Source organism: Stegostoma tigrinum, chromosome 24 (assembly GCF_030684315.1).
Source record: "Stegostoma tigrinum isolate sSteTig4 chromosome 24, sSteTig4.hap1, whole genome shotgun sequence".
In the NCBI taxonomy this organism is placed as follows: domain Eukaryota; kingdom Metazoa; phylum Chordata; class Chondrichthyes; order Orectolobiformes; family Stegostomatidae; genus Stegostoma; species Stegostoma tigrinum.
Window position 1 is genome coordinate 21,735,823 of NC_081377.1, and position 24,191 is coordinate 21,760,013.

At 37.4% G+C, this 24,191-nt stretch overlaps 1 protein-coding gene across 3 annotated transcripts in view; it reads left to right on the forward strand.

Annotated features, from left to right (window-relative positions):
* The window catches only part of LOC125464821 (transcription factor AP-2-beta-like), a 71,812-nt gene extending 52,626 nt beyond the window's left edge, over window positions 1-19,186 (forward strand). For all 3 annotated transcript variants that reach the window (XM_059654291.1, XM_048557637.2, XM_048557638.1), the window contains 2 exons: window positions 7,627-7,768; window positions 18,050-19,186. In XM_059654291.1, the coding sequence (XP_059510274.1) occupies window positions 7,627-7,768; window positions 18,050-18,341 (434 nt within the window). In that variant the 3' untranslated portion in view covers window positions 18,342-19,186. The remainder of the gene's footprint in view (window positions 1-7,626; window positions 7,769-18,049) is intronic.
* Window positions 19,187-24,191: the final 5,005 nt, after the last annotated feature.

Consider the following 24,191-nt stretch of genomic DNA (forward strand, 5'->3'; position numbering starts at 1 on the left):
AGGCGGTTAGCTTGATCTCTTACTGAAATTTTTTGAAATTCCTTTCTCTAAATATAAACTTGTTATTAATGGGCTGTGTTACTAATTATGCATCTTTTACACAAAAGTCATATACTTGGATGGAGGCTACTGTTCAAAATTTGGGTTTAAATTAAATCTCCTCTCCAAACATCTGAGTCCTCTTGAGACCAAACTGGGTATAAATTTGACTGGGCAAAATGAAGAAAGACCACTCATTGGCCTGTGCTGGCCTGCTGAGTGACCCAATTTAGTCACAATTAGGTAGACTGTGCATGGCATGGGTCTGCATTTTTGCATCTGAATTTCATCTTTAGACTCTTACAATCTGCAAAGGATTCCAAAGTTTTTCAAAAGGACCATAATTTCTGTTTCAGCAGGACCATTTCAAACTATTAAAAGTTAACTGAGCCAATGAGGCATCCTGTGCATCATCCTGGTGAAATTTAGATCCTCAACCTGGAAGTTGAATGATGAAAGATAATTTGAATTTCTCCTGTCATAAGTAAGATTTTGTTTTTAGCAATTATCAAGCCACTGAATCCTGTCCTTGCACTGGTTTCAGAACTTCATTTGAAATTTCTGTTCCTGCTACCTATTCACAGTCTTATTAAGAAAAAGGGTGTTCACACTGGTGTGATGTGAAAGTATTGCAGACTCTACAGTCTGGTTGGAGAAAGCAGGTCATTTGTGTAGGCAAATCTAATTATCTGCCTGATTAGCCAGAGTTTGTTCAAGGAAATGAAAAACTGTTTCTAAAAGGAAATTGCTAACACTTGACAAATAATAAACACTTGCTTTATAGATGATGTGTTTGTTTTCTCAATCATTGGCTTTGAAGAAAGCTAATCTATTTGGTATTTTTAGTTGTACTGAAGTTTCTTAACTGTGATTCTAAAGACTGAGGGAAACACCCTCCACCTTTGAGCTCACAGCATGCATACACACACTAATACACAGACAAACCAGTACGATTTATAGAAAAATTATCTCTCTGCTGCCACAAACATGTTTTCTCCCACTTACTGTCTCATTTTGTAATATTGGCACTTTCTTCATCCTATTTTGTTTCATTCTGTAACACCTATCCAGAATAATGAATATGAATCCTTCATTTTTATTTGCAATGTACCACTTTCCCAACATTGTGTGCATTCCAGTGTTCCATTGTGCAACCAAGTCCCATTCGTCCTGCCAAAGTGCTTGTTGCTTTTCCAATCTCAAGTTGTGTGCATCCCCCACCATCCTCAAATTCACTGTCATCATGAATCTTATATTTGTCTCACTTTCAAAATTGTCTTCAAAGCTAACTTCAACTGTCACCTTCACTAAATCAGTAAATGTTCTGTTGCTTGTTCTTATCATTTCTTCTCAATTAAGCACCTTGCATTTATTTACTGCTTCAAAGGTATATTTGCAAGATGTCATTTTTCTTGTCTTCCTCCTCGGTTTTCTTGACATAATTTCTTTATCATCACTCTCTTTAATAAACATCTGTCTTCCATTATTTTTACTCCAGTATCATTTTCTCTTATTGTAACCGTCTTCTTGATGCCCTTCCTTGTTTGTCTATTCTATCCTTTTTGTCTCTCTGTTTTACCATATTCCTTAATCATATTCTTAAATATTTGAACAGAGCCTCGCTTCTTGTTTTGACAGGACTCATTCATGTGATGTGAACATCATTGGGAAGGCCAGCATTTACAGACCATTCATAATTTTCCTTGATAAGGCAGTGGCGAGCCACCAACTGAACTGTTGTAGTCCACATGGTATTGATACATACAAAATGCTTTAAAAATTTGAGTTCCCAGAATTTTGACCAAGCATTATTTTTAAGCCAGGAGGATTCTTTCAGACAATGGTATTTTCAGGCATCTACTGTTCTTGTTCATCTAAGCAGCAGAGGTGAAAAGTTTAGACAATACTGTTGGAGTGACCTTGGCAAGTTGTTTATTTGTTTAAATTTATTCAATTTTTTTTAAAAAATTGTCTTATTTATAACTGACTGACTGCCATTTCTAAGAGTACTGTAATCATTCTCTGCCTCCTATCTTGTTTTCGTTCATTTCAAATAAGCCTCTCCACAAACCATTATTGTCAATTGTCACTTTTTGGTCCTTTCTGCGCAAACATATTCTTCATGTCAGTGTAATGGAGTGTGACTGTAGCCTGTTTGATGGCACTCTAACCTTTGAGTCACAGGGGTGTGGCACTTCCAGAAAATAAATCCAGGGTAATATTCCAATGCAGCACTGAGTAGAGGTTGCATTTACAGATGTGTTATCTTTCAGATGTTAGACTGAAGACCTATCTACCGTCTCAGTTTGATTCAAAAGATCCAAAAGCATCACTTCAAAGAATAGCATCATAGTTACTTTTAGCATTTTACCTAGTATTTATTACTCAATCAATATCACAAGAATAGATTATCTGGTGATGATCCTGTTCCTGTTTCTGTGAGCTAGCTGTGTGCAAACCGATTGCCGCATTTCCTACATTATAATCGTGGCTACACTTTAAAAAGGTCTTTTAAACTTAATTGGCTGAAAGTATATTGAAATATACTGTGTTTGTGAAAGCCACTATATAAATGCAAATACGTTCGTTAATTTTGTTCATTTTATGAAGCAATATCTAAGGTGGGTTTTCAATAATTCCTGCCATCTCCTGGTTGTTCATTATTCCTTGATCATATTAAGTGCTTTAAGATCTAGCTTTTCATTTTTCAACATAAACAGACTTCCTCTGCTAAATTAGATTGTTGGTCATTGTATAACGTAGTAAGTGAAATGGGCAATGTAACCACAATTTGCTGTAGTGGGAAATTAAAACTGTGAAATCTTGCAGTAACTCCCAGGAGATCAATGTTCTGTTCCATAAACCCCCAGATAAAACTATTTTTCTTTAGACATTTTTGATCCCAGTTAGCTCCCTTGCTCATTTCAGCCCCAGTCCCCAACCTCTTTCCCAGTCATTCTTTCCAACAAACTCCCAAGCCCCTATGCTCCCAATTCCCCTCTTCAACTCTTTTGCTTCCTTTTCCCCAACTGTTTACTGAATATTCTGCAGAGTACAGTTAATGAAAGATAATGGGGAGACTAAAAGTAATTGAAACTGTGAAATCTTGCAGTAACTCCCAGGAGATCAATGTTCTATTCCATAAACTCCCAGATAATGCTGAAGTGTTGGCATGTTAACTACAAATATCTGGGTCAATCCTATACATGTTATTGGAAGGGTATCATTAAACTTGAGAGGGTGCAGAAAGATTTACGAGGATGTTTCCAGGACTGGAAAATTTGAGTTATAGGGAGAGGCTAAATTGGCTGCGGCTTTTTGCCTAGAATGTCGAAGGCTGAAGGGTGGCATTATAGAGGTTTATAAAATCATGAGGGTGAATAGCCAAGGTCTTTTTCCCAGGGTGGGCGAGTCCAAAACTAGAGGGCATATCTCTAGGGTGAGACAGGAAAGATTTTAAAAGGACCTGAGAGGTAACTTTCTCATGCAGAGGGTGTTGCATTTTTGGAATGAGCTTCCACAGGAAGTGGTGGAGGTGGATATAATTACAATATTTAAAAGACATCTAGATGGGTACATGAATAGGAAGAACTTCTCGGGATATGGGCCAAATGCTAGCAAATGGGATTATGTAAGATTGGATGTCTGGTCGATGTGGAAGATTTGCACCATAAAGCCTGTTTCCATGCTGTATGGCTCTATGACTTCTATAGTTTAGCCTAAGTGAACTCCAGTTTCCAATAGTTTCATCTCTTCAGATCTTTTAGTCAGCTGCCCAGATGATAAACAGAAGACGTCCTTCAGTTTATGTATGCTACTGGCTCTATTTTGTTCACACATGATTTTCTTTTCATCAGAAGAATAGAAGATGTCAAATGCTGAAAGCTGATAAATGTCAAACAAATGTATTAAGCAGTAAAACAATAAACAACACACTAGTAATACAAGATTTTTTTGTAGTCATCATCAAACACTTAAAGTTTTTTTAATGGTTACAAATCAAACACATATTTGAATAAATTCCCAAAATATTGGTGTTTCAATTGGATGGCTTGCTTAGTGTTGTCTGTACTTTGGACAGTTGGACCAGTTTACATATTAAAAGCACTTTACTCAAGTGTTCTTGTCAGTGAGGCAGATGAAGGAACACAGAATTTGGTTCATGGCTCAACACAATTTTGTTAACAAGATATTCCTTATTTTTAAAAAAAACCTCGTGAGCTTTCCCAAATTCCCACAATACATGCTCTCTATCTAGCTCTATCTGTTTGAGAAAGGATATAACCTGCAATGATCCAAGTCTTTGAACTGGGCTGTAGGAATCTCCTTTCTCTCTGAGATGGGGCTGACTCTCTTCCACAAATCTGGGTCTTGCATGTCAGCGTGGATCTTCTTAGGCCACTGCATGGATCTCTGCCACAAATGTTCTGCAAATCTTCACTGAGGGCTGGAATCCAGTGGTGGGTTCTTAAGCCCCACACACCCTCACTCCTGAATTTCCAGAATGTTCTGTGGCTTTGGCCAATAGGGGTTTTAAGCTGCGTTCAAATCATCCAATAGTGTTGCATCAAAACCCTTCACCTTTGCCATGCAGGGAAGGGTATAGTGCATATATCCAGGCAGCCAAGATGCCAGAACATCTGATCAACACTTCCCAATACAAGAATTTTGAGCTGGTTGTAACTGATTCTTCCTGAACCATTTTAACCTCTTTGATGAAGGGTCCAGGCCCGAAACGTCAGCTTTTGTGCTCCTGAGATGCTGCTTGGCCTGCTGTGTTCATCCAGCCTCACATTTTATTATCTTGGAATTCTCCAGCATCTGCAGTTCCCATTATCTCTTAACCTCTTTGATCTTGGTTTTCACTGGACTCTGGTCACTGATAACAGCTGGCTACGGCTTAATTTAATTCGGCCAATTTTCTATAGGGCCTGATTTCTCCCCCCGGGGCTCAATTTAAAATGATCAGTTTGGGCCCATAGTTGCATGATCATATTAGGTATCTGCTCCTTTGTGAATTTGCCAGCATTATCTACCTTCATTTTCACTGTGGGTGCTCTAACTGTGATTTCATTGTCTTTGCTGTGAAATTGTTAATCTAAACAATTTATACATCCTTGCTCTTTTAAACTGTACTCTAATTACAGAGTTTGTAGTTATGTTAAACAATTTATGAAGGTTCAATTTTTAACCCTTGAGACCTAGAAGCTTCAATACAGAAACTTGTGAGGTTCAATTTTTTTGCTTTGGAAATTCCCACTTTCCTAACTGTTAGTTTCCCTTACCTCAGGTAAGATATACTGCCATTGGAGGCAGTCCAGAGAAGGTTCACTAGGTTGATCCTGATTATGGAAGAAATTTTGAGCAGGTTATACCTGCATTCTCTGAAGTTTAGAAAAGTGAGAGGCAACTGTATTGAAACATAAAAGATCTTACAGGGCTTGACAGGGTAAATGCTGAGAGATTGTTTTCCCTTGTGGAAGAGCCTAGGACCAGCAGACATAATCTCAGCGGAAGGGATTATCCAGTTAGGACAAAGATGAGGCGGAACTTCCTCTCACAGACAGTACTGAATCATTGACATTCTTTACCACAAATGGCTGTTGATGCTGGGTCATTAAGAATGTTTGATGTTGTGAGACAGATTTTTATTCATTCAAGGAAGCAATGGTCATGGAGAAAAGGCAGGAAAATGGAGATGAGGATCGTCAGATTAGCTGGAACAGACTCAACAGACCAAATGACCTAATTTTTCTCTGATGCGTTCTAGTCTTATAGTCACTTCCGTTGTCTCCTATATTCCTTGTCCATAATAAGACTATTCAATGTATCATACAATGACCAGAATAACTTACACTACTGCAAGTGGTTTGAGCCAATGAAAGCTCACCATCTCTTCCTTGAACTTGGATTCCAATTCAGAAGCTATACACCCAAAATTAGCAGAGGTTGAACATCTCAGTATTTGAAGAATGTATGGATTATGACATGAGAGTGAATAATGGAATAGCGGCATCTTTTGAATTGTTCTTAACATCATGGCATTTTTTCATGAAGGGAATGCTTCTTCAAGCATTGAGATGTCACATCCGCAATGTAAAATGTTTAAGTAGTCAACAAAAATTTACAGTTACAACACTAACACTATTTTTTTAAGAAGTATTTAAAATTGGAGCATGGTAGCACCACCAAAGGTCCTGCTTGACAAATGTATTAATAACATAAATCTAGATTATTTTAGTATTTCTAAACTACTTTTTGAATATTGTGGCAGTAGGGATGTGGACAAAGTAGGGAACCATTCAGGTACACATTTTAGTGACGCCTTCCTATTTTGAAAATTTGTAATTGATGTCACTAGTTGAAATACATCTGAAGTGTAACATCTTGCTTTCCTCAATCTCTAACAGGAATATTTACTGAAAGGCACTTACCTGTTATCTGTTTGAATACGAGATACTTTTTACCCAACTTCCAAAATACCTTAAGTGATATTTGTTGCTGAATTGATTAAAGGAAATACTGTTAGCCTGATGCATCTCAGACTGTGTAAAATGAGAGCTCGTATGTGGAGCTCAAGCTGGGATGTCAATGTTTCTTTCTTAATATGAATGAACATAATTACTTTTTCTTTAAATACCCACATGTGAATTAAATTCCTGCATTCTTGATGTGGTCCCAGGGTTGCCCTTGGTCAATTACATGCGAATAGTTTTGAACAATGCAATGACTGACTACTACTACCGAAGACAATCTGGTGATTACTGTCAAATACATATGCAAGGCCAAACCCACGTCTGGGAATCATTCACCAGGGCTCCCACCTGAGAATCCAACAAACTGGCTCTGTAACTAAAAGACTGTGCTGAATTTTCTTGTTTATAATGAAAATAGTAAAGCAAGATGTTTCAAAAGGAAGAAATGGGCAGGGGAAATGGACATGAAACAGGTGTTGGGTGGTGAGATAGAGAAGATTATTAAAGTGTGGCTTTTGAAGTTGGAGAGAGAAGAATCAAAGTTTATGAAGAGAATTACATAGCTCAGGAGAGTGATAGCTTGTTTGAATGCTATCAATTTAGAATTGAAGCAAGAATCAGAAAAACAGCAACAGTGGGGTGAAGTGGAATGCAGAAGAAGGGTGGAGTAAGGCCATTGAGGAATTTATAAACAGGTAAGAGGATTTTGAAACCTAAGTAATGGGAGGTGGGGAGCCAGCAAAAGTTAACTGAGGCAAGATGATAGGTGTATGGGGCATAAGACATGAAAAGAAGAGAGTTGCAAAGATCTGAAATAATTGGTGTATGGGATGCTGATTCATACACTGGCTAAGAAAAGGTCAGAAAATTGTTAAAATATGTCAAGGGCTTGAATTTGAGTCTTAGCAGGTATGGTGGTGTGGTAAGTTTGCCTTTAGATTGTACAGGCTTTAAGGTTTGAAACTTAGCTCGATATGAAGTCAACCATAGCAATTCACCAGTGGGAGAAATTAACTAGTACATTTCTGATTTCATACTGAACAAATTTTGTTCACATCCACAGATGCCAAATGACTTAACTCACTCTTTTTTTCCAACTTATTTCCTGCAGGAGAGGCTGTGCACTTGGCCCGGGATTTTGGGTATGTTTGTGAGACTGAGTTCCCTGCAAAAGCGGCAGCAGAGTTTCTGACTCGACAACATTCAGACCCAGCTGAGCTCCATGCTCGAAAAAATATGCTGCTTGCCACCAAGTGAGTACCAGATTTTCAATCATATCTTTAACCACTCAAAAAGAACTTAACATACATATAGCTTAGGCTTTGGTTGCTCAAACAAGAACCTTTTGAATATTTGGTGTTGTCAAAATTCAGCAAGAATGTAAGAAAATAAGAATGTAAGAAGAAAAAATGAAGAAACCTCCTCCATTCACTAAGATCATGGTTGGTCTTCTCCTCAAATTCACTTTGCCACCTTATCTCCTTATCCATTAATTCCCAACTTTGAGGCATGAGGCATATAAGTGTTGAAAGCCAATAGCTCGAAAGCAGATCAGAAGGATTTCCAATGTATTTCTTTAGGCTAGTGGCCTCCAGATTAACTGAGAAATCATGATTTTTACTCTTAACTATAGTATAGAAACTAATTGGCAGACTTCAAAGAGTTAATCTCAAAGACCCTGCTGAGTTTGAGTTTCATCTCAGGTTTTGTGAAACACTATTAGAGTCAGAATTGTACCCAGGCTGTTTACTTGGAATTGAATCTCCCAGTCCTTACAGGATCTTATTGTTGTAATCAATACACTGTATACATAATAGCAATAATCTTGTGCAGCCTGCAGATGTTTCCACAATGGAGTACTGTACTTTGAGTTGATTGAAGCACTTAGTTACCAGCTCTCTCAGCCACTTTTTCCAGTACATAATTAACTGGAGGATACAGGGCGACTGCAATGCTGATAAAGGTCACTCGGCTGTTTAACTGGAATACCATAATTTATAATGATCCAAAAAAACAGTCAGATGTGCAAAGCCTGCCTTCCAAGGACTAGAAGCAATGCATCCAAACTGAAGATAAAGGGAATTACACGTGAACACAAGACACAGCTCTAAAGAATTAGGCGATCTTGTACATAACTGTTTAAAAGTCATTGTTGTTTATGGCACAGTAGAAAGCCATTTGGCCCAAGTGAGTCTTTGCATGTTCTCTAATGGAGCAATTCTATCCATTTCCCCTAGACTATTCCCCATAGCCCTGTAAGTTCATTTCCTTCAAGTGCTCATCCCATTTCCTTTTGAAAAAATTGACATCTCTGCCTTAACACTCACCTAAAGTAGCAAATTCCAAGTCATTGCCACTCACTGTTTAAAGAAGTTCTTCTTCAAATCCTTTGAAAATTTAAAAGAGGATTAAAAAAGAATGAGTGGGAGTTTTCTGATTGCCAATTAAATATCGGTACCAATAGTATTTAGATTAAAATGTTGCCTGCCTAAATTGCTACAATTTGACTTTATGACAAAACAGTATTTTCCGACATGTGCAGGCAAGCTGCAGGTTTTTCAGTAAGCCTTGCATGAACTTGACATTGAATCCTTGCATCATTACAGCAGCACACTGTTCTCCACGTATGTAATGATTCCTTAACTCCTTGGTGCTGTTCGATTGCTGTTATCTTCTCATCAATACTAACAATGTCCCACCCTCAAGGAACATGCTACTGCAATCTCTTGAGATCTCAAATTTGTATTAAAGCAGAGAACAACATTGCCATCAAATGTACAATTTTCAGTTTCAAACTAATTGGTTTAGCATCGTTAGCTGGCCAAAATAGCTGTAAGATTGCAACTTGATGGTTCACATGCTTATTTAAAGGTACATGTCCCTGCGACTATACTTGCATTGCTGCTTGGGAAAGCAGCAGCACATCAAGAAGCAGAGTAGGCACAAATGCAGCATACTAGAGAGGAGTTAATGAGAGGTACACAGCAGTAGCGGGCAATAAGCAGAGAGACATAGAGAGCAATTACAAAATTAAGGTTGATGGCTTGAGAAGTTTCTTTTTAACTCCAGGTGACATGGAGTGATTGTGTGGTTTTGAGAGAAAGAATGTGGAAGGGAGACAATTGTCAGGGGCTCAGAAGAGATTGGCATGAATGAATCAGCAGCAGAGTTTGTGACTGTTTCCCTTATCTGCATCAAAATAACACATTCACTGAAAGAGTGCAGTTAGGTAATCATATCATTAATAATGACCTTCTTTGCTATGTATAAAGTCGCAACAGCATTCTTCAACACGCCTGAATGCAATATCCCTGCTTCTACTGAAAAAGCGGAAAAAGAGCCCTTACTTGACAATCAAAACTTGTTCCTTCAGACAGTTAGCACTGGAGCAGCAGCTCTGAAATCAGTAGCAACAGTTTTGTTTGGGACTGTCTGCCCTGAACTGGGCTTAGAAATGTTAGAGGAAATCTGAGTGCAGAGGTCTCTGCCATTCATCTGTATCAAATTAACATTGTTGTAACCTCTTTAAACACAGTCAAAAGCAGCCATCAAACTAACCATACAGGAAATTATTGTGCAGTGCTTTTCAGGAATAGAATGGTTTAGTACCTATTTCAACCTGCATTGCAAATATTTTTAGGAGCTATTTGGGAGCAGGGCAAAGGAAAATCATCACTCAAAAGTGACTTTTCTGGGTGGAGAGGAATTAACCATTAACCAATTGCTCTAGCAACCATGAAATGGTGACTATTGTGCTTGGAAGTATTTTGCATGATTAAAATAAAGAAAATTAAATGGTAAGAGATCTTCATAATAGTAATTGCCCTTTCAACATGAAACTAACAAGGAGCATCCTCTTTTTGACTTGGAATTGGCTGATCTAAGTAACAAATGCAATGGTTGCATTAAAGTTGATTTTGTTCTTAGGCAAATAAAAGGTTAAAAAAGGGGTAAAATTTGTGTAGCACCACCTTATGCACAGGGCTGTTCATTGATATAATTGAAGAATGGTCTACTAATGCCTAACTCTATGGAAATAAGAGGGTCTGCTGTCCAGATGCATCAAATATTTTTCCCTTGAAGAGTCCAGTAATGCGTTTGGTTTCTTTTTAGAAGCCAAAAATCTAAATGTTTACTAAAAGAATGAAGCCACAATGTTCTTAGTTTAAAACAAAGGATAACTCGCCAGTGCTAAATAATGTGAATGTTAATCGCCAAATATTTAAGGTAGAGTGTTGAGATGTTTAAGACATTAAAAATGTACACAGTTAGTTATAATCTGAACTAAATTTCTCAAGTGAAATTTCCTTCTACACCCATTTGACTTACACTGACTCATGTCAGATAGTTCTTGGAAATTAGAAGATTAACAACTTTGTCGGAGGACTATTTCAAAGATTTATCTAAGGATTGATATTTCTTGGGTCTTTTGCTTATTTCTGGCAAAGGGTTTCGTGTAAACTTTCTCTAACCTTTCTATGGTTCCCTGACCAACATAAGTGCCACTTGTATCTTAAGTGGAAATAACTTGAGTTAGGTTCACCACTCCCAGTTGCTAGCAAGTTTTGAGAAGATTTGTAGCTCAGGTTGAGGTTCTGGATGTGAGTTTGCTCGCTGAGCTGGAAGGTTATTGGTGATTACAACCCCCAGTTGTATTAGCCTTTTACTCTGGCTATTGCACCTGGAGCTTCTCCCCCTGGTTATCCCAGAGATCGAAGACACTATTAGTGGTATTTCAGAGTTTTAAACACTCTTTAGCCATTATGCAGAATATCACTGAATCTTACTTGAAAGAAATGTTCATACTTTGAGTCCTGAAGAAGGGTTTTGGCCCAAAATGTTGACTTTTCTGCTCCTCTGATGCTGCTGTCTGCTGTGCTTTTCCAGCTTCATACCTATAGACTCTGGCTTCCAGCATCTGCAGTCTTTACTGTCTCCTTCATACTTCTCAATTGACCCTTTGCTATTCTATTGTTTATCTCCCAGACAACCTGGCTACATATCAGCTACTGTACGCAAGGTGCTTTCAGAGACCTTATCTCCAGGAAAAACCTAGTTCTTAAGAGACCATCACTGCAACTTAAAATACAAGACAATCCCCCCAGAGGCACCTAGGCAATCACATTTCCTTCTTAAAATATAAAAAAAGTACTAGCCCTTTAAAATATGACACACTAATATGATGAACAACTTAGCAACACTCTTAGAGTCAGAGCTGTACAGACTCTTTCATTCAACTTGTCTATACTGACCAGATATCTTAAATTAATCTAGTCCCATTTGCCTGCATTTGGCCCATTTTATTACATACAATATACGCAATAAGCCCCCTGCTGTTGTTCAATCAAAATTCGAATATCATCTTGTAATCCCAGATCCTTAATTCAAAGATAATATTATTTAAGTAGATGGAGAGTTTTGTTCCAAAACATTTTTTATAGAAATAACAGTCATAAGTCTCCTTTATGAGGTTATGAGTCATTGAGATTAGTAGTTAAATTTTGGATAAAACCTTTGCTGTTGTGCTGTCCTGCAACATGGGCAGTTTTTAAAGTAAACAATTGCCACATCAGACTCTAGCAAAACAAATGGAAACCCTTGGTCCAGAGTTTCTCCAAAATTGTAGGCTGATTTGGTCCGTATTGATCACAATTTCTTTGGCTTTGTTGAAAACTGTTGAAAAACCAAAGCAAAGCTCAATTTTAATTCAACAGGGGAGTACATTCATTGACAAGGATTAAGTTTCCTCAAAAAAAACTAACTAGATGCTCTAGTCTGTTATCACCATCTAGTAACGATATGTCTCCTGTGCCCATACCACTGGCATCAATTTTATAGCTTGTTGAAATTCAAAGCAAGCAGCATAGTCTCATTTATTAAGATAAATCTTTAATTTCTCAAAGGCAGTCTAACAAAATTCTGTCCAATCATACTGTCCTGCTTCTTCAATAATGTTAATAACGCAGCTGAAATTTGTACAAACATCCTGTAAAATCCACATATGCTGAGGAACTGCAGTGTCTATCATTTGATTTTAAAAACAAGAAAGCCCTTAGCTGCTTGAACTTTAGCTTCTCTGGGCAATACTTGACCCAGAGACCAGTTGAGTGTATTGGTGTTTGGATATACTGTTGTCATCCGCCTGGTGCATGTGGCCAAGCTAGTGCAGATGTGCATATGATGTTAGAGTTAGCATATTCCAGGAGCTCTGAGTTGGTGAATTGTCCTGCCAAGAGATATTGAGGCTACAACTGGGACAATGAAGGCGGAATTTGTTCAGCCTTTTTTTCCTGCCTAGTAACTAGTGTCCAACTTTCGCTAGTGTATACGAGTGCACTGAGGAGTGGTCGACTCACAATTTGGTGCATTCAGTCAAGTTGCTGCAAGTTCCCACTTTTTTTTAAACTCAGCTTGGAGATATAAACTACAGTTTTTGGGATGCATGTGCTGATTTCAGCATCATGTGACAGATAGATGGGGACAGTGGAGCCTTGATATGTGAAATTGTCAACATCGCATTGTCAAGGCAGACTGATGTATTGGAAAAGATGAGAACAAGCCAGAAAGGTCAGAGAGCCCTGAGAAAACAGAAGTCAAAGTCTTGCACCTTTTCAGCCCATTGACCTTATCTACAGCTGATAAGGCAGACTGTCTTGCTTCAATGGAGTTCCTGAGCCCTACAAGGTGATGTTTTGTGCAGAATGGACTACTAAAGGTGCAAAACATCTTCTCGTGGCACAGAAAGCTGACAATGACTGTTCTTATAGATGGAGTTCAAGAATAGTGCCCACTGAGAAATTGTGTGTGTGGAGGATCTAGCTTGACTGTAATAACATGTACAAGGGCCAATATTCACTACTTCAGATCACACATTAACAATGGCCATTGCATGGGATTGGATGACTACAAACACCTTTAGAAATGAAGCAGGGAGAAATGCAAAGAAAATCGGGCTCATTAACATATCATGTTTGATATAAAGATTTTTCTAAAGGTGAATACTGATGAACAGGAAAGCATTTGTTCTTTATTGTTCAGGGTAAACAAGGCATAATCTTGACGCAGAGAACCATTCAAAGTTCTGATTAGAATTGTGATTGTGGGTGAAATACGTCACCCAGTGGTTGGAAAAGCTCTTTTGCTTCCCTTGGCTGCAATCCATGGCATGTTAGTTGGGAATTTCTTGGGCAGCTTTATTATTGTCATTTGGCCAGTGAAGTTGGTTGAAATTTAGGCAGAAGACAGGATCACATCCAATCAAAGAAAGGTGTTTCGTAAACCCAAAGGCTGGGCTCAAGCTTAGTGAGGTTTTGGCCTGTTGCTATATCAGAGCAGTATCTGATGTGTGTGTCTGTGGGGGAATAACTGGCAGATTTCCCTGTCTGGTATTAATTAATAGGTCATGATGTAATGTTTTTCAAGCATTGCCGTCAGGGTGTATTTTGTTTGAACTGGAATTTGTACACCTGCCAACAACCTTAGACCCACAGGGCTTAACACTGTGATATCATTAAATTTTCTTGGAAGAATAACCTTCACAACATTTCATACAATTGCTGTTGTATTGTATCCCTGTTACTGTCACCATCAATTTGTCAGCTCTGCTGGTAAGTGACACCAGGCAAAAAGCGACAGTATTAGGGCTTTACTTGAGTGCAGTGTTCTCCCCTGTGAAGCTTTCTAGTTGCAATGTTATTTAGCACAACCTATTTCAAATGAGACCAACATTCCAGGCAGCAGTGGGTATTTCTATCATGTTCATAGTTCCATTATTTGCTTCAATGGAATCAATTACATTTAGAAATTCTGAATGGTGTCTGTGCATGTGACAATATTGCATTTAGGAAGACTGACCATAAGTAGGAATTGGGAATAAATCTTGGTGACATTTCCAGTTAAGTGATTGATGAATCTATTGAAAAGAATAAAGATGACAGAAAGAAAAATAATAATAAAGAAGTCAGAGTGGTAGCTAATCTGATTTACATATATATATTGCCTGAAAAATTATACATCACAAAATAAATGTAGTCCATTGTAATAAAAATATTTTTGTTGTATTATTCCCTTTGACTTTTCCTGCACTGTGCACTCCTTGGACTTAAATCAAGATTCCGACCTGTTCCCAAACTGTTTAGTGTTGCTTCAGAGCTGGCAGCAGAGGAATCTTCTTTGTAAGGAACAGCTTGAATGGTTTTTGGTGCTGCTGACATTTACATAATTGAGAATCATGATGGAAACCCTCTTCCCATCACTACAGTACATGAAATAGTCAAAACACATACATCCCCATGAATAAACTAAATTATATTGCACATTTTAAAAATCATGTTTCATGTAATTATCATGCAAAGTAATATTTTATAATATATCCATCCATCTAATTGTAAAATCAGCATCCTTTTGACCACACATCAGCACATTCCAGTTTTGTAGTTTGCTGATTCAATCAAATAAAAAGTGACAAATCTCATCTGAGGAATCAGAAATTGTATGAGCCAAAAAGAAGGAAAGTAGCTGGAAATTTTTAAAAGACAATGAAAACAAAAGGCTAGAATTGTTAGTCAGAAGACCCTACCAGAAACGGTCGAAAGAAAATCAAATCTCAGCATACTTACTGAAAACTCAATGGCCCACCTTTTGTCCCCTTAGGTTTCCTGACCATAGGCTCAAAGTATACATTCTACTGTAATAAAAACATTTCAGAAGTTACATTTTCCTTAACAAAATTAAGCTCAGCTATACACTAAACAAATGTCTTTTTATGTACCATGATTAAGATTTTTACTCAGGGACATCAGCCTCTCTCAAAAGCCTGAGCTTTGCTGTTGATATTTTTCCCAGAGCTCTCACTCTGTCAGCTGAAGACAGTTAATCAACTACACCTGTGCCTGTAATTCCCATGATGCTACAATCTGAGCATGCAGTGTGAAGAATTTCCCAACATTAAGATGGTTTTCTCAGAGCAAGTGGAAGTATGCTTTTCCTCATGCTATAATGGGATTTTATGAGTTTCTCCAAGTTTATGAATGATGGGAATGAAAGCTGGAGAATGAATTTTAAAAGCTGAATATTTTTAATTCAGAGGTGGTGTGAAAGGTAGTGTACACACCACCTGTACCTTATTTAGTTTCTGGTGAGTAATCCTAAACCAATGTTGTTCACACAAAATGTACTCATTTTCATTAATATCAATGTCAAGTTATATCTTTACTCAGGCTATAACAGCTAGTTTTCCCAAATGATTTCAAGACAAACTGGAAGATGAATTTAATATGAGCTACACATCAAAGTCCCTTGCTTTTACTTAAAAGGGTTCAGCTCCAAGAGATCAAGAAAGATGATTATTCAAACCTGTGTTCTATTTTGTTTATACCTAGAAACTTAGAATTGCAAAAACATTTACTCGTAAGAGGTTTTTTATTGCAATATGAAACATTTCCTGACAAAGCAACCATTATTTTCCAGCTATGCATTCTGATGTGCTAAATTTTCTAACCAAGTAGTAATTAAACCTGAGGCTTCAGCAATTAGATTTTGTATCCTTAAAGTCTGTTTTACAAGTGGAATAGCAGATTGAACAAATGCTTGTGTTTTTATAAAAATATGTCAACTGAATTTTATGGAAGATCCATTAAGGTATATTAAAAACAGTATGTTTCTGTTACTCATAAAAGTGTCTGAATTCTGAAAATAAAATCAATTTCCTGCTGATTCTGATAATCTGGTCTCTGCTCTATAACACAGCCAAGAATTTATAAGTAGCTGTCAATCTAAAGAAGCTTGGATTCCAGATGATTTCAGAATGTCACAGGTCGACTTTCTCCCTGTGTTATCTGAACAGTGGCCTTAGAGAAATGGGGCTAGCTTAATGAAAATTCATATCATAATTTAACACTAGTTTTGAGATTGCACTTAAGCAACAATATGAGACCAACATGTGAATTATCCAATGTATTGTAAATCCTGGCTTTATATATCATCATTTGTATTATAGCGTGTTATGTGTTTCCTACAATCTGCTGCTGTACAAAACAGAGCATTTTGAAGTAGAACTTAACTGTGCAGTGTCACATATCACCATATGTCTTCCTGAGTTGAATGCTTCTCCATCTTCATCACTTTCCCATCTACATTACACCACCTTTACTGTGCTTGGTGAGGCCACCACAGAATTTTAATAAGTCAAATGTGAAATAATTATAGACTCTATATTATAAAGGGTAACAAATGTCTGGTAGTAAATTTCACACAGTAGTTCAATCTTGTGGTTCTGCTGAGGTTCGTAAGCCACTTTGCTCTCGTGGTTTATGGTGACATCAGAACCTTAATTGAATTACTGCTTGGCAACCTACTGCCAGACATTTGAATCCCTTATAATATGTGGTCTATAATTATTTTACATTTTGTTTCCATATCCTATGGGTATTGTAACTCACAGAATCATAGACAGGTTGCACACATTGTCCTTGCACTGGACACTCTGCAGCATTCTCCGAAATCATTGTAACCCTATTTATATTTTTCTGGCATTTAATTTTTTATTTTTTTCTGCTTTTTGTCCCTCCACAAGCTTTCATAACTTTTCCATGGCAGACACACTACCTCCCCTGGCTGGGGGAAACTTTTTCTGGGCCTGGGCTGAGATGTTCAAGAATCCACTACTTCCCCATTCTCATCTGTTCCTTAGGAGGAAAAACTCCAACAACTCACAAAGTGTCTGGGCCCATGTTGGCTAGGCCTGGCTGTATTTCTGAAATCAGGTCACTTAAGTCCCCCGTGAGTGGAAGAAATTGGGGTTACAGGCAAAATATGTGATTAGCTGCTGCAAGCTTTAAAGCCACTATAAATTTGAGTTTTTTTTGATCTGTTGCCATTTAACAGGAACAGCACTGGATTCCAATCCTTCAGTGCAGCCCTGCTACATCATAGACAATAATGAGAAGCTGAAGAGTCTCCTGGCTGGCTCTTGTCAGTAACTCCAAAGCACAGCCCCTATGAAGTCTTATGAATAGGTGTCCATTCAATGGAATTTCTGGAAAATTACACTAGAAGCATATGACATGACTCCTTCAAATGAATAACAGACATCTTTCAGTTCATAATTCAGCTCTGTTAGACAAACAGGTTAATCTGACAGTAACTTCTGGCTTTAGTGCCACCTGTATTTACTATTTAACCAAACTTAAAAAAGGTCACCAAATTCATTCATTCTGTTGTAAAACAAGGTTAAAGCTGAACCTTTTCCCATGAGAGGAGAAAGGCTAAAAGGTTGAAGAGACCTATGACCTAATGGGTTTGAAATCCAAAATTGTGACCATAGTAATAGATGCTATAATGTAAAATGTTTTGGTGTTGTAATTTGGACAAAGGTGTTAACATGTTTAAAATAAAATTTAAACATCCTCATTTGAAATAGTATCGGATTAATAAAGAAGCTTCAAAACTCTCCCTACTATAGCACAAAATGATTTCAATCCAAATATTTTTCTACATTGCCAATACTTATAATTCACATTTTCTTTCTTTTTTAGGCAGATTTGTAAAGAGTTCACAGACTTATTGGCTCAGGACCGGTCTCCTTTGGGAAACAGCCGCCCCTCAGCAATCCTGGAAGAAGGAGTCCAGAGCTGCCTGACTCACTTCAGTCTGATTACACATGGCTTTGGGAGTCCTGCCATCATTGCTGCATTAACTGCCTTCCAGAATTACCTGGTGGAGGCTTTAAAGGGGCTGGATAAGATGTTTCTGAGCTCATCCAACAGCCATCCCCCAGGGGAATCTGGGACTAAAAGCACAGACAAAGAGGCCAAACATAGGAAATAACCAGGGACAGATGGCATGGACCAAACTGTTCTAATTATTAAAGAGATTAAGCAGTCATTCAACGTGCAATTAAAAAAAAGGACAAAAAAAATCATCAGGAGGATTGTGTGGAGGTGACTACGCAGTGTCAACTTTCTAATTGAGGTGAGAAAGCAAGGAAGGCCAGGAGAAAAGAGTTAGCCTGGTTTTATCAGGACCAAACAAGGTCTCGGCCTGGGCTAATCTCAGTCAATGACATGCACATTGAATTACTTTGGAACAATTGATCCATAATTTGGGAACATAATGTGGCAAGACATTGATAAAGCACAAGCTTGGAGCATCACCCTCAGCAGAATGAGCAAATAGTGTTCCATATGTATATATTTATTTATGTGTAATTAAATGGGAACTTTGAATAGACCCTTGCAAGCTATTTATCTGCTGACCTGGTTTTCTGCTGTGAGTTAAAGGAGATGAAGACTTTGGTTTTAGATTTGTTTTTTAACTTGAGGATTCAGGTACAGGATAAGGACAGATTGGCAGTATCTGTGTATAGGTTATTGTATTTTCTTGTGGAAGTGATGCACAGAGGAATATTTGTGAACGTGTTCCTGAACCATATTTTGAAATGGTGGCGTATGAGGTATGAGGTTATAAATCTCTTAATTTGTTTGTCTAGAGTGTTTCATAAATTGTTGAATAAATTGTGCTGCTATACAGAACAATTCTATTATATATTTCTTTCATGTAATGAAAGCACGGTTGTCAGGACTTCGCAAAAAAAAAAGGTTTAAGCTGAACCAATGTTTGAGTTTTAAACCCATGAGGCACTCTGTCTTGTTAATAAAAGAACATGATTTAAACGGTGCTAAACTTTAAATGTTCACTTTCGTTGATTTATTTTTCCTAAAAAGTACAACCTGATGCAGTTTACACAATCATTTATTTTTAATCTGGCAGTTCCATTAATGATCTGAATTAAACATGATTCTGTTTGACACCCATACTAGGGGAAATTCTTTACTGTTAGTGTGATCAAAATGGAATTACCAGCATGAGGTGGCTTAATTACCTACCCTATTTCACTATTTAGAGAACAATCGTGAACACAATAAATAGGGTGGGTTGTATCATCAAATCAATAATGGAACAATTGGGCATCTTATCAGACACAACAGGAAACATCCCATAGGCAGAAGAGCTGTTGTGACTTTTCTATCTGCATTTTTCTACCCTGGAAAGGCCAACATTTGTTACCAATCTCCAATTTGGTATCACCTGAATTAGAGATTGTCTCCATACCCCTATTCCATTCTTGTAATTGTGAAGAGGAATACCTCGTATTAAAACAACAGAATATTACCAGCTGATTAATGAAACATTCAAAACTGATAATTACTGCAAAACAGTTGAGATGAAATATTTCCCCTTTACAATGAACTTTAAGGCCTCACTGCCTTCTGTAGGAACATGTAGCCCTGGGTTCTATGTAAGAGGGTGCATTTAAACATTATATTGATTCCATTAGGCTTGAGGAACAATTATCAAGAGTTCCCAAGAGAGTAGCACATTCTTTGTATAATAAAAAAACTGTGCCTTTCAGAAAGTACCTTAAAAACAAAGCACAGTATTGCACTGCAAAGTAAAAAAAAATTTTCAAGAAGAATTTATGTTGTTTCACGTTCTCTGCTATTGAATCAAGATCGTTGAATTAGCCCTGTGCAGTCTTGTTAAATATTAGCTCTCATTGAAACTCTCTTTACATTTAAGAAGCAATGACATTGAAGGATATCATGAGAATCCAGCTCAGATGCTTTGGCCCATTTGTCCATTTAGAATCCATAATAGAATTGGTGGCATTAGTTGAATCAGTAGAAGTTTGTTGTAGGAGTGAAAATTAACAAGCTAAATACGAATGACTTTTCCTGCCCCAGTTTGATTGAGAAACCAATTAAAGCCATTATCAGCATCAGAAAATATTTGCTGTTCAAGAAGTCTTGACTAGTTTGGCTTGATGATTGCTAATGTATTCCTGATAGAAATAAGACTGCTGATTTGCATAAAAAGGCATGTCTGTCGCAGATACCCTCTCAACACAACATGGAGCTGGCAGATAAACAAGGTAAACAAAACAAGAGGAAAGATTCATTTGACCATCAGTTCCATTTTAACGATGAAAATATTAAGGATGTGCTTTAAACAAATGCAGGATCAACAAAATTCACTTCGGATGACTTAACAGCTGAATTTTGTTGTAAATTTTGCATTGATGTGAAGTGAAAGATATCTTTGTATTACAAAAAGTGGGAAAAGTAACTGAGATAATTCTGCCTTGACATGCATTATTTTTAAAAGCTTGATGTCCATATCTCTGGCTTTGTGATTGAACACTAGAAGGATGCGTTTCATAAGCTGAGATGGTGGCATAGTGGTAATGTCACTGAACTGGTTATCTGGAAGCATAGGCCAGTTCTCTGGGAAAGTGGGTTCCAATTCTGGCATGACAACAAGTGGAATTTAAATTCAGGTGATACCAAATTGGAGATTGGTGACAAATGTTGGCCTTGCCAGGGATTCCCATAGATGGATACCAGCAAAGCTTATAGTCATTTGTTAACTTGAGCCTCCCAAATTTACAAATATGTGTAATTTTTAGTATGCTTTGTTTAGGAAATTTGAAATTGTAAATAATTAGTTGTGGGCTGCTGCACATTTAAAGTCATGGCTTCAGTATCAGTCCCTTCTGCCTTCCTGCAGATTGGATCCTGATATAGAGCAATGGGAATGAATGGGCCTATTGCCTTTGCCAAAATGGGAGTGATGGTAATTAATAATTTATGCCCTGGTACCTTATGACATTTTGACGAAAATAAAGAAAGCCTGTAATTTTACTAAAAAGAGACAAAGGAATCTTTCACATGATTCTCGATGTTAGGTGTGAACAGTTAAACGACTGGATGCTAATGCCCTCCTCTAAATGCCAAAAATTGCTTCCTATCTTGGAAAAGGCATAGGTGGAATTGGTTTAAAGTTGAGATGGAAGCGAATGAGGAAGGAAAGAAAGAAACAGCTTGAATTTATATAATAATTTCCAGCACTTCAAGGCTATTAGGTAGTTTAGACGTGCACTCCCTGTTGTAGTCAATGTTTCCTTGAAGCTGCACAATGGGTTGCACAGCTAGTGGAAAGCCCTGTGGATGCCAATTGCATGCAAATGCATAGCTTCTTCTTGGAAGCTGCTGCCATGCTGTCACCTCAAAGCAGAGGCAGAAAAAGTTAGAGGGAACATTGGCAGTGTAGGGAAATGCAGCAGTCAATTTCCACAAAGCAAGCTTGCACCAATGGCAATGAGAAAAGATTACCACAGTTTCTTTATATCCACACGTGCAACAAAAGCACATGATTGGAGTATGAGGACCCTACAAGGATAAGAATTTTTCTAGTTGCAAGACAAAACAGTTCAGTTTTTTTGTAAGAATCTCTCCTAAATCTGGGGGCTTATTACGCACCAGTGTTGGAAATAAAATGTGGGTGTTTTCAGTCATCAATATGATTGTACCTCTCTCCTCATCCTATGATCCCATTCTGACTCCACAGGCAATAATCTAGCAGCACTAATTGGAAACACAATTCTATTTAAAGACTACTGTGGCCAACAAATAGCTGATTTATGAAAACTGGATTGAAGAATTAGCACTGAATAGAAAGCATAACCCACTGCATTTGAAGGAAATCCAACAGTACGGTGACATGTTACAGAAGTAAACCACATTATTAACTTAGAGATCCCCTAGTGGAAGAAACTTTGATTACAGCACTGAATCCTGGTTATTTGACTTCTCTCAAATATTAGGCTTGTTTGAAAATAATAAATAACTTCATATTTTAAGAAAAAATGTCAAAAGGGAGGTCAATAGATAGTCTAACATCTTAAAAAACAATGAACATTCATGTAAAAGCAAAGTAATTTGTGCAAATTATGAATTTCACAAGTTCATTGAAAAGGGAAAAAATCTTGTAGATAGCTCTAAATAAAAACCGAAAGAAGTGTGGATGCTGTAAATCAGGGACAAAAACAAAGTTGCTGGAAAAGCTAAAGGGGTCACTAGGCCCGAAATGTTAACTCTGTTTTCTCCCCACAGATGCTGCCTGACCTGTTGAGCTTTTCCAACAACTTTGTTTTTGTTATTGTGAATAGCTCTATTGTTTTCATACCCACAGGATATTACAAGGTGCTACATAGAAAATTAATTATTTTTGAAATGTTGAATTTTGTAAGCAAATTAAATTATCAATTGTTTTGCAGAATGAATCTACTAGTAGCAAATGACCAGATTTTTTTGGTTTATTCATGGGATGTGAGCATTGCTGGCAAGACCAACATTTATTGCCCATTTCTAATTGCCTTTGAGGAGGTGGTGGTGAATTCCCACCTTGAATCACTGCTGTCCATGTGATTATGGATACATTCACAGTGCTGTGAGATAGGGAGCTCGAGGGTTTTGACACAGTGAAAATGAAGAAATGCCAATGTATTTGCAAATCATGGTATTGGTGTGGTGTTCCCATGGAATTGATGCCCTTATTTTTCTTGTAATAGAGGTAGAGAGCTTGGAAGGTCTTACCATAGAAATCAGGTGATTTGCTGCAGTGGTGGAGATTGAGAGTGAATATTCATAAAGACATTGGGAGACCTTCCTGAATTTCATTGATTATCACCATTGGATCTTTTATGTTCACAAGAACAGGCAGACAAGGCTCAACTAACGTTTCACCGAAAAGGCAGCACCTCCAATAATGACAGAAATCACATGACACCAGGTTATAGTCCAACGGATTTATTTGAAAACACAAGCTTTCAGATCCTAGCTCCTCCTTCAGCTGTTTGTGTAAGAGGCGGCATCAGACATAGAATTTATAAGTAAAAGATCAAAGGATCACATAACAGATGAGGGTGTATTAAATAAACCTAAGATACTGTTAGATCTTTAATCAGCTAGAAGGTTTTAATTTGATTAATATGTATATGTAAATCCCCGAGTTCCTTTCTAGTCACTGCCCTGAGAGAATTAAAGGTTTTATCAGTGTACAGAAGAGGTGACATTTTAGGTCAGACAATACATGTTAGGTGTGAAATAAATCCAAATAAACATAACTTCAAGAATAATAACATTTTAAAGCCATGAAATAAAGCATTTGCTTTTTCGATGGAAATATTCAACAGAAAAGTTAATCAGATCCTGACTTGTCAGGGACTAGAGAAATATGCATTTGGAATTGCAAAAGTAATAAAAACAGTCAGATTGGAATCTGAAGCAGAGTTTGTGTGATGGGATGAGCTGGGGGTGGGTAGGGAAGGAAATAACTCACAGTCTGCTTTGTACTCCTAAATGCACATTTTCACCAATTTATTCATTGTATGTGACCTGAAGAAAAACATTATAAAAAGCACATGGTGCAGCTGAGTGTATAAGTTCATGTTGGGTTAAAAAGAAAAGCTTGAATGTAAATCTAAAAGAGAGACAGTGCTAAAATATAGAGCACAGTGATCAGTGTTGGGAAGAGAAAAGGTTAATCAGAGCTTTAACAAAATGTCTCCTAGATATTATCAACACTTTAGCTAAAAATTTTGCTTTGACATCTTGTTGTGCAATAATCTTTTGTAACAGTTTTCTCTGCTGGATAATGGCATTATTACCCTATTCCACTTATTTTAAACAGATTATCATCTTAGTCATAATAGTTGATGGAGGAATTTGATGCATTCAAGACAGAATTTCAGAGATCTTATTGCCCAAAGTAATTGCCCCAGGATTTGAGAGAATGCTGTTCGAGGAACGTTTTGTTCAAACCCAAATATAGGAATGA